The 16,929-nt window shown below is 36.7% G+C and overlaps 2 protein-coding genes across 2 annotated transcripts in view; both read right to left on the bottom strand.

Annotated features, from left to right (window-relative positions):
- LOC144444936 (nose resistant to fluoxetine protein 6-like) overlaps positions 1 to 3,922 on the bottom strand; it is a 12,219-nt gene extending 8,297 nt beyond the window's left edge. Inside the window, exons 1-2 of the mRNA XM_078134487.1 lie at positions 3,700 to 3,922; positions 483 to 634 (exon numbers count right to left, since the gene is read on the bottom strand). Coding sequence (XP_077990613.1) covers positions 483 to 634; positions 3,700 to 3,922 — 375 coding nt within the window. The remainder of the gene's footprint in view (positions 1 to 482; positions 635 to 3,699) is intronic.
- Positions 3,923 to 5,236: 1,314 nt separating this feature from the next.
- Positions 5,237 to 16,270, bottom strand: LOC144444728 (MFS-type transporter SLC18B1-like). Its single transcript, XM_078134254.1, has 12 exons — positions 15,979 to 16,270; positions 14,381 to 14,476; positions 12,823 to 12,896; positions 11,827 to 11,974; positions 11,009 to 11,077; positions 10,223 to 10,313; positions 9,699 to 9,835; positions 8,703 to 8,804; positions 7,721 to 7,812; positions 7,506 to 7,598; positions 7,169 to 7,243; positions 5,237 to 6,851 (listed from the first exon to the last, which is right to left on the bottom strand). Exons 1-12 carry the CDS (start codon positions 16,087 to 16,089, stop codon positions 6,512 to 6,514), a joined length of 1,428 nt encoding a protein of 475 aa, XP_077990380.1. The 5' UTR covers positions 16,090 to 16,270; the 3' UTR covers positions 5,237 to 6,511.
- Positions 16,271 to 16,929: the final 659 nt, after the last annotated feature.

Raw genomic sequence — 16,929 nt, 5'->3', positions numbered from 1 at the left:
AGACGCAAAGGAGTATGGGATTATCTGAGGTTATCGTAATACCTAATCTGGAGATACCGATAAAATGAACCTCCCACAATGGTCAGGGTAAGTATGAATTGATTATTTGTGGTTACAAACAATGTATCAACATTGTTTATAATGCTAATTAATGGGGGTGGGTTTGCAAGTTCCCTTTTGACTGACGGACTGACTGACTGACTGACTCGCTCACTCGCGCGCTCGCTCGCCCGCTCACTCATTCACTCACTCACTCACTCACTCACTCACTCACTCACTCACTCACTCACTCACTCACTAATTCACTCACTCACTCACTCACACACACACACACTCACTCACTCACTCACTCACTCACTCACTCACTCACTCACTCACTAAATAAATAAATAAATAAATAAATAAATAAATAAATAAATAAATAAATAAATAAATAAATAAATAAATAAATAAATAAATACAAATGTTATGCTATCACTTACCCCAAGAAAGGCTGATGTACCACAATATGTTGCCCCAAACTCAGTCTCATTAACCTCTGGTTCGACGCTACCACACATCTGAATGTCGCCAAGATCTTGTAAATTTCGAGTGAGATCGTAGTCTTGTCTAAACGCGCCACTAGAATAATACACTGAATAAGGATGAAAACAATGATTCTGAGTTAAAAGAAGAAATACAATGTCAAAATTGATATTTATAAAATAATCAATATATAAAAATTTTGTCAAAATTCATTGAAACATACGTAAGCTACCATGTTAATTAGCATTTTTTCTCAGATGTAAAACTATGCATGCATTCGAAGATATCTAATATCGCATCCATGTGGCATTATGGAAATTGATGGCAGAATACTAGTATATATTTTTCCTGAACATTTTAGAGTACGTATATACTAAATGACGTCATCGAATCTTGTATATGTATATGTTATTTGCCAAATACCGTTCCATATCTTGCTGCGAGAGGTAATTTTTCCGGTAATAACGGAGAGCCGGAGGCGAGCCGTTATACCGGAAAAATTAACTCGAGCAGCAAGATGTGGAACAGTATTTGGCAAATAACATACTTATACGTCACCTGCGACGAAGAATTAATTTTTGAATGTCTAAAAGTGCTGTTTCATTTTAAATAAAATCACTTCCGCGTTATACTGTTGAGCGTAGTATCATGCACCACTCCGATAACTGCAATGCGGTTGTTTACACGTCAGCCTTAACTTTATCATCCAATCAGAGTGCGCGTTTGCTCAGTAGTATGACGTATTGTTTACTATTTGCATATCACTCAGCGATATAATTCAAACTTATAACCATCAGCTGAAAAATGAGTGCGTCTTTGTTTTGCGTACTGTATTCCATTAAACGTACAAAAATGTTCGTGATATGCTTTCTTGTTCTAGTTAGGCAAAAACTGCACCCTCTGTGGTGGTAATTTTCATATCCTCCATAAATTTAGGAATTCATGTTTACGATCGCGTGACAACCGTGCGTTCGCCATCACTGGACTTTCACGGTTGTGTGTGAATTTTTTGACTATTTCCCTGTGACATGAAAAGTACATTTCTAAGACTTGTTACAATGTATACAACGGTGATATTTTGTTCGATTGACAACAAATTTGGCATTGGAAATGCTGGTTATAGCTCGATCTCTAGTTGTCTGCTAGATTTGTTTACAAGGGGACGTGCAGTAATCACGTGATACAACAAGCAAAAATACGGCTGTTGGTGAAAAATACGCCTGTGTATCTGCAGGGCTCTCGACCAATCAGAATGCGAGATTGGTGACAGGTGACGTATAAGTACATGTATTATGCCTACATATCAGGGTTGAGTATCAGTATGTAGAATACTGCAGAAAAGTTGATATGCATCGAAATAGCCCCCTCAACGTATAAACTCGGTTTATCCGCGTACATTGTGCTGGGGTGCCCCCTAAACGCATCGGAGCACCATAAGGGTGGGGAGACAAAACGTATTTTACAGTCTACCAAAGCATAAAATGCTTCAAAAATCCTGAATTCAGAAACATAAGTGACTGGCCTTCGTTTCATCACGAGCATGTCACAACCTTTATGAATTTAATACATGTGTTGGTGATGAGTAATAAAGTAAATAAATAAATAAATACAACGGTTGTTAGTATCTGAAACATGTCACAATTATTGATTTTGATTGTTAATATTTAGTTCACAGGGTCAATTGAACTATTTCGTTACCATGGAGAGGGTAACGTACTTGGATAGAAAAATATTATCACCACAGATGTATATCATAAACAAACCCAAACTAACAGACCATTTCTCTTGTAGATTAAAGTCATGTCACCATATGCTACTTACACAAACTAAACAAAAAACGTCACAGTGTAGATTTATGATTTGTTTTATCCCGACAACGGTAACCAAGGTAACCCGTAATATTATTGAAAATTATGACTAAAACTCGAAACAGAAGAGTATTCAGTATATATAGGAACTCGAATCAATGTGTATGATTTTTTTTAAAATGTATAGTGAATATTATTCATATACATTTTCCTCCCCAAATCATACAGATTGATTCGAATACCTGTGTGTTCATATACATTTTCCTCCCCAAATCATACAGATTGATTCGAATGCCTGTGGTATTCAGTATGCCTGAATTCTTCAAGAGAATGATATTTGATCGAGCTTTGTAAATTTTAGCGGATATATCTCCTGTTTATTGAAAGATATCTTAGCTTAAAACTTATCGAAGTATGATATACTTTTATAACTATTACATGTACTTGCTATTGGGAGAACTCAAACCAATACCACATAGACAATTCGATAACATAGTGTGTATGCATATACTAAAAATGAAACTCATTATTGGGCTAACCAGCACCAGAAGACATTTTAAAATTTCCATCGAAGGCATGTATCGGTGTATATATATTATACTGGAATTTCGTGCATAATGAAGCAAAATGTAAACTCTTATGACAAAATCGACTTTAGTACATGTATATCCATTCGAGTAAAAAGGGTTGACTAGAAACTTGAAGAAGCTTGTATCCGTGTTTATGCCGGTTTGAGAACCGTTTGTGTACACATTTCTTGCAGATAAGCTCAGTTTTAGCCTCTCTAAGGCGTTCCCCCAACATTGCACTGTGTGTCAGCTGGTATTCTACTCGCTCCTTGAAAAGCGATGACAAACAAAAAACTGACATTTTAGAATGCTACTATGACTGAGTATCTGGCCTTCGCTGGTGATAAGACGATTTCAGAGTTACACCTCACGTTATACCAGTCCTACAAGGTATCTACCAATCGTTGTTTACAAGTGTAAAGTTAGCACAGAGGATCTGGTTCAAAATTTATTGGTTACAATATAAGTTTACAGTGTAAACAATCCAAGAACGAAGAAGAAGAAGAAGAAAACATATCAATATAAACAAATATGATCACCAGTTTTACACATCAACAAATGTTTCTGTGCAACGATACTTTAGAAGTCCCTCATTGACGTCATTACTGACTAAAAATAAGATAAACACGTTGATCAGGTTGCCTAGAAACGCCTATGTTTGGCCTCTTCATGTATAGTATGCCGCAGATTTGTCTGGAATTTCTCACCCAGAAAGAGCAGGTACTAGTATTTTTGATAAAGTTTATGACGTTGCAATGACCTATGAGTGATATTATATAAAGTGCAAACCTACTTACTCTTTCGTGCATAAGTTTTCGCGCCAACAAGGTCTCCCATATATTTAAGAGTGTTATCGTAGCACTTCTCTGTAACATTCTTATACGGATGTGGTATTGTTGGGTTCAGAGATTTGACCAGTTCTTCAAAAACAGTGTCCATTACATTTTGAGCTTGAATACGCGTGGTTAAAAAGAAAGCAGAGACCAATATCCACAGTGGCGACACGCCAAATCTCGCCATGTTGTCAGACCGATTCGTACTTTTCTACTGACAGGGTTGGCCTAAATTCGTGTTTATAAGGAGAAGATATATATAATAAAGGGTCAATGAATACGACTGTCATTCACATTTGTAAACATTCACTGTAGATTCTCTGTGGTCAATTCAAGCTGGTGCCTGATTCGCTAATGGTCAAACCCCGACTCCGAAACCCCTCCTCATAAATGATGCATACCATGTATCAATACTTATATAGCTGTCTATGATTTACGATATAATATATTTTCCATATGCCGACACTTGACATACATTTAAGTGACAGAGATATTCAGATAATAACATCCTAAGACAGTGACTCATTGGTATACCCGTGATTATCATGTGATTTTCAAGAGTTTCCTGCCCTACATTGGTCATAACTCGGAAACTATGTGGTGACATCTTTCTCAAACTGTCACTGATTTTCTACAGAAATTTACCTGAATCATATTTGAAAATCAAATAATACATGGTAGCTTTAATGATGACAGACTTTCCTACTTGACCTTGACCTCAACCTATGAACATTGCGTTGGTTAAATCAAACTAGCTTGTTCAAAAGAATTTTACTACTGGTATTTTTTTCTCAAGCCTGAAATCCAAGCCAAAAAGGGCATTCACTGCGTGCTGTGATCGTATATCACTGTTGACAAGATTAATTAGACAAGTTAGTATAGGGTTATCTGATTTGTTGGTACACTGGTTTCGAGATAAATCCCAGACTGCCCTGTTGTTTCGCCAAGCTACGTGTCGTACGTGTAAAACAATACGTGTATACCTGTTTTGTATTGGCCACACCTTATTAGCGCAATATCAGTGAATTTGAATCATCGCCAAAGATGTGCTTACAAGTGAAGTATGTTAGTGTGCCATAGAACTACACATCTCAAATTCTCTGTATAACTTTTCAGCTTGAGGGGAGGGAGGGGCGCTATGAAAATTATCAGTTCAGTTAATTTAAGTTTCGGGGGATTAGGACTTGAAATTTTCTGAGAGCACTTTCAGTCCCCTCCTGTCTGTCTGTCTGTCTGTCTGTCTGTCTGTCTGTCTGTCTCTCTCTCTGTGTGTCTCTCTGTCTGTCTCTGTCTTCCTCTCTCTCTGTCTCCCCCCCCCCTCTCTCTCTCTCTCTCTCTCTCTCTCTCTCTCTCTCTCTCTCTCTCTCTCTCTCTCTCTCTCTCTCTCTCTCTCTCTCTCTCTCTCTCTCTCTCTCTCTCTCTCTCTCTCTCTCTCTCTCTCTCTCTCTCTGAACTGGTGTAAATAAATATGCTGAAAACTGGTGAATGCAATTCATCTTTAATTAATGCACTTGAATTGCATAAGACATATTACGCCAGTCCAACAACCGCTTTACAAACATTTCTAGATTATGGTTATTCGCAGATATTAACATACATTACAATATACATGTACACCCAATGATATGGCGTTGAGTCAACAGCCTCCCCAAAATACAGCAACATGTATACTACACCTAAAGATGTAATTCTACATCTCTAGGTAATAGGGGATTTTATGTCTGAATATAATATAATGGTCTGAATACAATTATCATAAAAACTCTAATCCGAGTGAGAAGGATTTTCTTATGTCTCTTAGCTGTCCAGCTTGACTACAAAATACTACTTTTTAGACAGTCACGGTTATCTAGTTATGCTCTTCGATTACTACGATACACTTAGGGTGATATATATTGCAGAGGTTCTATCCGTATCTTTTTTATAATTATTTAACTCATTTTAGTTTAGACTAAGGGCGAGACAAAGTAAATTAAAAGTAAAGATAGTGTAAACTAATGCATTGCAATGATTTTCATGAGTAAGTTGAACTCGGACAAAACTTTTACCCCAAGGGCGCTATCCTTGACCAAAACCCACATGCATATGACTATAGATGAAATCTACTCCTGCTAGTCAATATCTGAAAATGATAACGTTTCATCTATCGATTAAAAAACCATGTACACTCTTATGAATAACCTCCAACTTGCCACTTGTCGTGCTACGACATAGTGAATATATTTACATAGAATAATCCGCGTTATTGACACTGCCTTGGAATTCATTCTACTATTTTTTGTGATGATACATCCGTTGATGGCGCACTGCTCATCAGAACATCCGAATACAATTGCCATAAATTATGTGAGAACATACCATACTTTGTCTTTCACTTTCTTTGAAGGTTACAATTTACTATTTACTATATGATACAGCATTTATATACATATACAGCATTTAAAATATCAAAATAACCATGAATCCTTCAGGTGGGTACACGTTGATTGACGGGAAACTTTGCATTGTTATATACAGAGATTAGTCGACGTGATTGTGGCCGTTCAAAAATGAATTAAAACCTTAGTGACTATTAGGATTAACATTAACACTACAGATAAAGTTGGTGCAGAACTAAAGATTGTTACTATATATGGCTATACTGATAAGATGACATTTTACAATATAAGGTAGTACATATTTATAGATTATTGGGATCAATTTCAAAGCAAAATGCCACTTTGTTTTATTATGAAAGTACACCACTTTCATGAAACATTCATCCTAAGTTCACGGATCAATTTCTTGTGTCTGCTGCAGAATAGTTGTTTGGAGATGTGAAGAATGGGTTTTTCTCAGCATCATATTCGTCGTCTTCATCATCATATCCTTGTATTTGTTTGGCTGGCCTAGCACTATCCAATGGTTCGTAATATGAACCTGAAGACATCTCAAACTCTGATTCTGTATTTCGTAAATCTCTCGTCGCTTCAAGCAATTGTGAACATCTATAGAAACCAACATAGAGGGCGTATAATACAAATGATCCTACTACCACAGCTGCTACAATTGAACAACTCCAGGGAAAACCATACTCTTGGAACAAGGCTGATCCCATAATCGGACCGATAAACATTCTGATAAGAAACAAAAATGGAAAAAGATAAATCAGTAATGGCGATAAAAGGTGAGAAAATTCGGGATGATATCTCTTATGAGGCACAAGTTTTGAAAAATATTCTTTGAAAACGTGTACATTTGTGTATGTGAGAGATACATGCACGCACTCTCGACCCCCCCCCCCCCACACACACACACACACACGCACATACATACATACATACATACATACATACATACATACATACATACATACATACATACATACATACATACATACATACATACATACATACATACATACATACATACAGAAACCATGCCAATACCTTACCCTAAATTGTACGAACAATAGTACAGACCAGATACCATTCCATACAGGGCTAGGTTATCTTCATGTCCCTTTTCTCTGAAAAAGAAAATATGATATATGAAAATGTGATATGGCTACCTTATTTATCAAGAATAATAATGTCATGATGAACAACTTGATTATTACTAATGTAATGTTGTAATTCATGCAATATTTACACCTCCATCACAACACAACACAACACAACACAACACAACACAACACAACACAACACAACACAACACAACACAACACAACACAACACTTTCAAAACAAAAACATTGTGAATACACAGACATCCATTTATACATATACTTACATTGCTGTATTAACCATATCCGGTATAATTGTAATAATGGCACCGACACCGAACCCCATTAGTGTTAGGCCAGACGCCATGATTCCGATGGTACTATTCAAAATAACGAACAAAGGTATGAATTGTAAAACAAAAATTACTAATTTTTATTTCATTAAAATGCGAAAATCTACAGTTCACTAATAACAGACATAAAACCAAGTTTATCTACTTACCTGTCAAATTCTAAGAGAGGGCTGGGACCAATCAACAGGTAACCAAAAGCCCCTATGCCTAGCCCCAGCAAGTTTAACTCTTTGTAAATATCCTAAACAAATATAAACAAGAATATGAAGATGTTAAGTATTATGCCATGCACTAGCCAGGTTCAGCAAAACAAATATGGAATGTATACGCTGGTCGTTGTACGTCACTATAAACGCACGTCTATGTCATGACAACGCGTGTCTACGTCTACATACGTCATTAGTTCTGCTATATACGTAATTGGTTCTGCTATATTCGAAATATGAGTCAAAACGCTCAAAATTGCCATTACTTTCCCTGATTTTTAAACTAATATTACTGGCGATGGTATACTTTTATCAATCCCCAACATTTTTCTTCATTCAGCCGGAAAATATTCGTGACCGAAAGGGCTGTCACTACTCGTCTAGCGACTCGTGACAAAGGCCCCTTAATACGGGTCACTCGTGTTTGCATTGGCTGAACGAAGAAAAATGTATTACTATTTTCACTTTGGTAAAACACTTTTAAAACCACCATGTGCCTCTTAGCTTTAACGTTAGACTTTAATTTATCCTAATAAACTGCATTTCATATTACAAGTCGTGTTTTAGAAAAGGTCATTCAACTGACTATTTCTCTAAGCAATGCACACAAAGCCGTTATCAGACTTCTTTGTCTACGGATACATTCAATGAGACCGTCCATCTTAAAACATGTCTTGCATTAGCAATGAATTAGTGAATGTGGCGTTGGTTGTCATGGTAGTAGTCAATATACTGTCCTTGAAGTCCTATAATGGGTCATCACGATATGCATATATCAGACCACTCAAATATCATTCTGTAGCTAGGGCACTACTTATGATTTCAGTATGAGCCTTTCTATGGCCTATTCACAAGCTAAATTGAGTTAATATATTATATTGTCGGTGGATTATATTGTAGCCTGTGCCCCCCCCCCTTTACTCACCCATTTGTCGCCTACCAGTCCCCAAATTGGTGCTGATATGCCATAACCAATGCCAGCCAGCAGAAATAGCATTCCAATAATAGCCGCAGAGTCGATATCCAGCTAAAATAATGATAGTCAGTTTATTTAGTTTCCAAGAAAGAAATGTTATCAACGTATACGTAGTCACACCATATAATGATGGTATCAGTCTCCATACGATTTGTTTTCGATTTCATTCCGCAAAAATTGAAAGATGGTGAAAGAACATACTGTTTGAAAATATTTTGGAGGGTTTCTGGATGCAAAAGGAAGGATGTACAATTAGATATACATTGTATACCTGTACAATGGAAATGAAATTTGCATATATTAGTATTACATGTATACCATGAAAATAATGACCGAATAGTAGCTAAATGAGTGGTTTTCAAACTGTACAGATGTCATATATTGGTCTCTGTATGGTCAATAAACATGTCTGACATTTGCGCGTACATGCGTGCGTGCGTGTGTGTGTGTGTGTGTGTGTGTGTGTGCGTGCGTGCGTGCGTGCCTGTGTGTATGTGTGTATGCATGTATGCATGTATGCATGTATGCATGTATGTATGTATGTATGTATGTATGTATGTATGTATGTATGTATGTATGTATCTCTCTGTACAAGCACATTATATATGCTATTTGTGAGTTTGCATGTATGTGGGTATGTATGTTATTATATGTCAGATACTTGGTGTATAAATTATGTGCCAACAAATTAATGTCATTGAAGAGTTTAAAATAAAATATGGTTCAGTAGGAAGGGTCAGTGTCATTTCTTATATTAATTTGTCATTTTATAAATAATAACAATTGTTATATTCTTTCATTTGTTTCTTGTTGTTTGCTAATATGTCAAAGTTTGTTTGTTTGTTTATTTGTCTATTTTTTTCCTTGCTTGTTTGCTTCTCATTCGTTCCATTTATTTGAGAGTGTACCCTAGGCTAGTACTACTTCTTTTGTTTGAGTGCTTACCGAAAGCAGTGCAAGTTCCATGGTGGAATCCAGGAAAGTAATCTCGATAGCCGTAACAGTTCTGAGTAGCATACCAAGCAGTATTCCTACCATTAGTAGTAAAGGACACATTCTACCTCTCTCCATTAGATGTTCCCCTGAAAGCATCGGTAAAATAAGTGACGTTTAGAAACCATGACAACTTAAATAGGATGTTATATGTGACGATATTTGTTTGGACTGTTAGGCTTTTTATTATTCAGACATATCAACTTACCACACCTTACGTCCGTCATTTTCTTGGTATTTATTGCAATTCAAATAAAAAAAATTGAACCATTTGAGTGAAACTGCATCTCAGTGTTTCTTTACAATTAAGTTCATTTATGTATTTATTTGGTTGCGATTATGTGAGAACACAGTGCTGTGTACGTGTTGTTGCAGTCATTATTAACGTAAACTGTACATTTACATGACGATCCTATATTGCTCCTTCGTTATCACATCTTGTTGACTTCTTATCTCCAAACTAAAGGGGTTCTTACCTTCAAATTTTGGTATTAGGCACATTGCAAATAATACCGATAGAAGCAGCACACCCCCTAACACAATAAATGGTAGAGTAAATCCATAAACCTACAATACAACGGATAAACGAAGCATAGAAAGGTGAATATAAAAGGGATGCCATTATATTGCTTTCCTGTTTTCCGTTTTTACTTTTAATTATATTTCGTTTATGAATGAACTATATGCGTTCATGACAAGAACTTTGTGAGTTTATCATACGTTACTTAGTTTACAAATGAACTGAATACGTGTTCAAGAATTCGATTATTTGAATTTGTATCGCAAAGAAAGACATATGGAAAAAGTGAAATCCTTGCACTTTATATTTCTGAACCTGCTGAGTTTCAATACTTTTTTCTGTCTCAATAACGCCGATAGAAAAATTCTCTCTCTCTCCCTCCCTCCCTTCCCCCCCCCTCCTCTCTCTCCCTCTCCCTCTCTCTCTCTCTCCCTCCCTCCCTCTCCCTCTCCCTCTCCTCTCTCTCCCTCTCTCTCTCTCCCTCCCTCCCTCCCCTCTCTCTCTCTCTCTCTCTCTCTCTCTCTCTCTCTCTCTCTCTCTCTCTCTCTCTCTCTCTCTCTCTCTCTCTCTCTCTCTCTCTCTCTCTCTCTCCTCCCTCCCTCCCTCCCTCCCTCCCTCCCTCCCTCCCTCCCTCCCTCCCTCCCTCTCTCTAGCAAATGGGCAGTAATTAAATTATGACACTTTGGTAAGTTTTGAAAAAGACACTAGAAAGAAGACAAAACGTGTTATACAGCGTACTTACTGCATAGAGAACGCCACCAACTGTTGGTCCTGTTATTAGACCTACACCGGCAAATATTTGACTAACTCCCTGAAATGATTGGAGAAAAAAATTGTCGAATTATGATGATGTTACATTTGAAAACAGACATGAATATTCAATCAGATTCCAACCTCATGTTTAAAATCTGTCTGTCTGTCTGTCTGTCTGTCTGTCTGTCTGTCTATCTGTCTGTCTGTCTCTCAGTCTCTCTGTCTGTCTGTCTCTCTGTCTGCCTGTCTCTGTTTATTTGTTTGTTTGTTTGTCTGTCTCGCTGTCTGCCTGTCTCTCTGTTTGTTTGTTTGTTTGTTTGTTTGTTTGTTTGTTTGTTTTTTTGACTGTTGGCCCTGTTATTAGACCTACACCGGCAAATATTTGACTAACTCCCTGAATTGATTGGAGAGAAAATTTGTCGAATTATGATGTTACATTTGAAAACAGAAATGAATATTCAATCAGATTCCAACCTCTTGTTTAAAATCTGTCTGTCTGTCTGTCTGTCTGTCTGTCTGTCTGTCTCTCTGTCTGTCTCTCTGTCTCTCTGTCTGTCTCTCTGTCTGTCTCTCTGTCTCTCTCTCTGTCTGTCTGTCTGTCTGTCTGTCTGTCTCTCAGTCTCTCTGTCTGTCTCTCTGTCTGCCTGTCTCTCTGTTTATTTGTTTGTTTGTTTGTCTGTCTCGTTGTCTGCCTGTCTCTCTGTTTATTTGTTTGTTTGTTTGTTTGTCTGTTTGTCTACTCGTCTAATCTAGCTGTTTATCTGTCTGTATTATTTGTCTTCAATTCAACACTGCATAGTTACTTACAAGTATAAAAGCTACATTATTTGGAAATAATTGGTACACGATGACAACTGATGCTGTATTTCCTGCTTGGACTCCACAGGCTTGAATGATTCTAATAATAAAACTACAGACGGTGAAGTACAAAGGGTCGTTTATGAAATCCAGACACCTGTAGAAATCAAAACAAAATAGAACCGTAAGGTGTATTTTGTAATGGGTATGAGTATTTGCTCATATCATCCAGTGACGCACAGAGATTTGTTGTCCGATTTCTACATTTTGTTAAACAATATTAAATTTGATAAATTGAAGGATTGTGGTTTATAATGTTTTGAGAAGCCATTAATGTGAGTCAGATAAATTCAAAGGTAAGTTTGCTATCAAAATCGAGCATAGCTATATAGTCATCGGGTAGCTGCAGCGTTAACATCGAAGGGATAGTCCCGTCTGGCGAGGATCTCAGTCGTGTGATACATTGTAACTAGACAACATGTATTATATAACAACAAAACTTAATTATGGGAAGAAAACAGTGAACATAAAATTTAAAAAAAAAACTTCTAAGAAACTTATCAAATGCATTATTTCTTTAAGTGGAGCTGTGAATGTAGTGATAGAGATTTCCCACATAGTTAACCGGCTATCTAACTGTTTACCACTGAGAGTAAACGACAAATAAATTAAAACTATGAATTTTATATTTAAAAAGTATCAGGAAACATTATCCCCCTCCCCAATAGCTTTACTTATGAAGAGCATACACGGGCGCTCTTCTTCTCAATTGGCTAGCGCATATGGTTAAAAATAGTCGTACTGGTAGTCTATTATACCATGGAAGTAGGGTTCTACTTCCATGATTATACCAACCGTGTCACGGCACTGTTCTTTCAATGTTACAGCGCCCTCTACGATGAAAAAGAGCTACGGATCGTCATCCTCGTCCGCCCCATTGCATTATATGCAGGTCTACTAAATGTCCATGTAACGACTGTATGTTAGTTTTATAATCATGCTTACCCAAATAACAATGCTGTAAACCCAGCTACTGCACAGCCAAGACAAAATATAAATTTCGAACCAAACGTTGATACCTAGAAAATTAAAAAAGCAATGTCATATTGAACACATATTGCCTGGCCATGAGGGCTATAGCACCCGTTTATTACACCCGAGGGACTGTGAGTTACCAGAATCACATGCTATTTCCCGAGGCCAAAGGCCGAGGGAAATAGCATGTGATTCTGGTAACTCACAGTCACGAGGGGGTAATGAACGGGTGCTATAGCCCGAATATAGGCCAGGCAATATGTGTTTTATAATATACCTCATGCTGTGAACTCGCGGTGGCAGACGACATCGTCAGAAGCTCCCATTTTGACCTGCTGTGAACGCGCGGTGGTCACGTGACCATGTAAAAATTGATGGGACTATTTCCCCAAGGGAAGTAGTCATTCTATTTTCCTATCACGTGACTGATTCTAGCGAATCATGGCACAGCATTATCACTAGGTATATTATAAAAAAGGCTGTTTTTAATCATTTCATTCTGCACATAACAAACAATTCAAATCTTATCATACCAGAGTTGAACAACTCCAAAAAACTATTGAAATTAGGCCAAATATGTACCTTGCAAAAATGGTTGTCATTAAAGTGTTGTCTCACTTGCATTGTACTAAAAAATCCATTATATATGTAAATAGATGTTGTCATTGTTGTTGTTGTTGTTGTTGTTGTTGTTGTTGTTGTTGTTGTTGTTGTTGTTGATTTTTCATACTGTGATATCACGTAAATGATAAATTCAGTAGAAATTCATGACTGTGAAAATCTATACCGATCCCATTGATAAGATAATCCAGGCAGATCACTCCGTTCAAGCAACGAACAACTACTCCACATACCCAAGACCAGACTGAAATCATATGGAGACCGATCATTCTCACACTTATCTCCCACATTATGGAATCATCTCCCCCTTGACATTCGCACCGCACCTACTGTTGATATCTTCAAAGCCAAACTCAAAACTTATCTATTCCAAAGAGCATTCATGTGAACTGGGAGCGCCATTGGGCATCTTTTGATGGATATCAGGCGCTTTATAAATTTGTGTTTATTATAACACTAATGCGGTAACCCGGGATTTCAACATAACACTTTAAATATACTTAATTTTCACCATGACACTAAAATGTACTAACTGGTACAAACAAAACCGTGTATATTTTATGAATGGTGTTAATAACATGAATATGCCAATGCGAAGCCTTCAGAAGGTTCCCATTGATTGGAAAGCATACGTAACTAGTTTTTTCTGTACTTCTTTTACCCATTAACAATACAGGCAACAAACGATGCCATTTTGCCATTGTTTCTCCAATCAGAATGAACCTTTTGAAAGGCTCCATGCTGGGTCTTAACGTGACGTCATAACAAAACATTGTATCCTTTAATAGTTCAACAACTAACAATCTGACAATAGGCTTACATTTGAAAATAGACGTACACGTTTTGCATATTGAAATATTGAAGATGACACACTGATAATAAAAATTAATTAGCGGTAGATACTTACACTTGTTCCCAGTGGCGGTGATACAATAACAGACACTAGAGCGAAGCTGGCTAAAACAAAACCAACTGTTAATGGTTCAACGCCCTTTCCAATGGCCTATGGAAACAAGAGACGAAATTATAGCTTTGTTTATATAGATTCATATGTTCATTCTGACTTTAGGTTTCTCTACCTTCAACTGCCAGCTGTGTGTTGTCATAAGTCTATGATACAGTGAAATGTCAATAGATTTTTGTCTTATAATCATAATACCAGGCCTAGGGTTATATTTGGGTTATGCACAGTTTATCTAGATGACTTTCAAACATACTCCGCAAATCATTGTTTGTTTGTTTGCTTGCTTGTCTCAGAAATTTGTTAACATTTCAATGCCAACAAGGAGAGACGACTGTCAAGTTTATATTTCCAATACCAACAAGTACGGTAGTATGTCAAGTTGATATTTCCAATGCCAACAAGTAGGGGTGGGTATATAAAGTTTATGTTGCCATACTATTACTCCACAGCCCCCAGAAATAGAGAAATATGGTGGCTCTGTACTGTAATATGGTAATTCCTCGATAGCAATGACCAAATTAGCAATACATTGATTTGAAAGTATAATCTATAAACTGACATTCTGAATATTTCTAGTTGACTTTGGGGGCCTCTGAACCCACGATCTCGATGTACGTTTCAGCTCTTATTTGATGGTAGCGTTCAGATAATAACCACGTCTCTTAAATTTGCATGTATTATGCGAGATCAAACTAGTTATATGTAAAACAAGACAATAGACATATTCATAAAAGTTCATCGTCATAACAGACCTCTATACGGCACAGTCCAAACGTGCGTGTCAGCAGAAGTGTGTTCTGGCTTATGAGAAGGACAAACGTTATACAAGAAATCACAACAGAGTGAAGTAGATACAATTGTCATTTTCCACTTTTCAATAATGAATGGTCTTTTACAGGTCCATAATTATATGTTTTGAGTTTACTAGTAATTCTTGGCCTTTTTATACTTCTAAACATTCAGAAGATTTAACTATTGGAAATTAAATCAATGGCTACAAGGCCATGGGATGTACGTCATATCCACTGCAATATAATGTAATATTAAAGCTAGTACGGTTGGAAGCGATGCCCAGTATCTCATCACTATATTTATCTGTATCTCCGTTTGTATGTTTTTGAGGGTAATATCATATTTTTCTTTTTCTCTGGCATATCACACATTTTCTCTTACTCTCTATCTCTAGGTTTCACTGTCTGTCTGTCTGTCTGTATCATTGTTTATTACTGCCAAAGACCCCTATTTTTGTATGTGTTACTGGACGGGTGACTATTTCACGTTACTCTTCAACATCATAGTCACATCTTATAGCCTTAAAATTACTGGTTGCTAATATCTACAGAACTCTGTAGATGTACACCCATTTCAACACCAGTACACACAAACCAATAAACGCAATGGCCGTTGTCATGTCGTATGAAACTCTCTGCTGTAATATTCGTCGACACGGGCACTTTTGAATGTCAAACTCGGAATATGAGGAATCGAAACTATTACTGTTGAGTATGCACTGATCAATAACAAAGTAAAAAAAACCTTACCATTACTGGGTAGAAAGGCGCGATTATTGAATAACAGGCCATCAGAAAATACTGAGAGAAACATATACATATTAGTACGGACACTTTCCTCGCTTTTGATACGTTATCCATTGCTGCTAACGGATTCAAACAATCTCCACATTAAAGCTGGTGTTTTACACACATACATGTATGTGATAAAACATTTGGTTCTGTAATTAACTTGGTAAAGACTTTTACCGATTCCAAACAGACATGGTTCTAATCATGCCAATAGATGTGGATAATATTCGTCCATGTAGCCCATGGCGTCCATTTTGTGTACGTTCACTATATATGTCACAATAAAAGGTGGGCCAAAAATAGTTGGAATATTACTAATACTGGTTGATTGTAATGTGTTCAAGTCAGAACGAGTACAATTATTCATGTTTGCATTGAGTGAAAAGGAATTGATAATTATGATAATGTGAACTCTTTGAAAATGTGAGACTTGGATATAATAGTATTGTTTGGTAATAGACATGTAACCATGAGAAGCTCAATACATACCATGTTTTTTGTGCGTGAGACCATGTATGTATGTATGTATGTATGTATGTATGTGTGTGTGTATGTATGTATGTATGTATGTATGTATGTATGTATGTATGTATGTATGTATGTATGTATGTATGTATGTATGTGTGCGTGCGTGCGTGCGTGCGTGCATGTGTGTGTATGTATGTATGTATGTATGTATGTATGTATGTATGTATGTATGCATGCATGTATGTATGTATGTATGTATGTATGTATGTATGTATGTATGTATGTATGTATGTATGTATGTATGTATGTATGTGTGTGTGTGTGTGTGTTTGCATTGAAATCAATTAAGCAATGTGGCGTTGTTATCCACATTCTCAATACAATGTAATAGCACAGATAGTATATCATAAGCTTTGTTTAGTATTGACAATTATGCAGTGT

This window comes from Glandiceps talaboti, chromosome 13 (genome assembly GCF_964340395.1).
Source record: "Glandiceps talaboti chromosome 13, keGlaTala1.1, whole genome shotgun sequence".
NCBI classification, from domain to species: Eukaryota; Metazoa; Hemichordata; class Enteropneusta; family Spengelidae; genus Glandiceps; species Glandiceps talaboti.
This window is presented reverse-complemented; position numbering and strand designations above follow the sequence as displayed.

Bases quoted from the DNA above. Each gene is read 5' to 3' on its own strand.
- LOC144444728 (XM_078134254.1), bottom strand. From the start codon at position 16,089: ATGGATAACGTATCAAAAGCGAGGAAAGTGTCCGTACTAATATGTATA. The intron at 14,477-15,978 runs GTAAGGTTTTTT...TTGTTTCCATAG, and splicing joins CGCCTTTCTACCCAGTAATG to GCCATTGGAAAGGGCGTTGA. The intron at 8,805-9,698 runs GTAAGCACTCAA...TCATTATTTTAG, and splicing joins TGGAACTTGCACTGCTTTCG to CTGGATATCGACTCTGCGGC.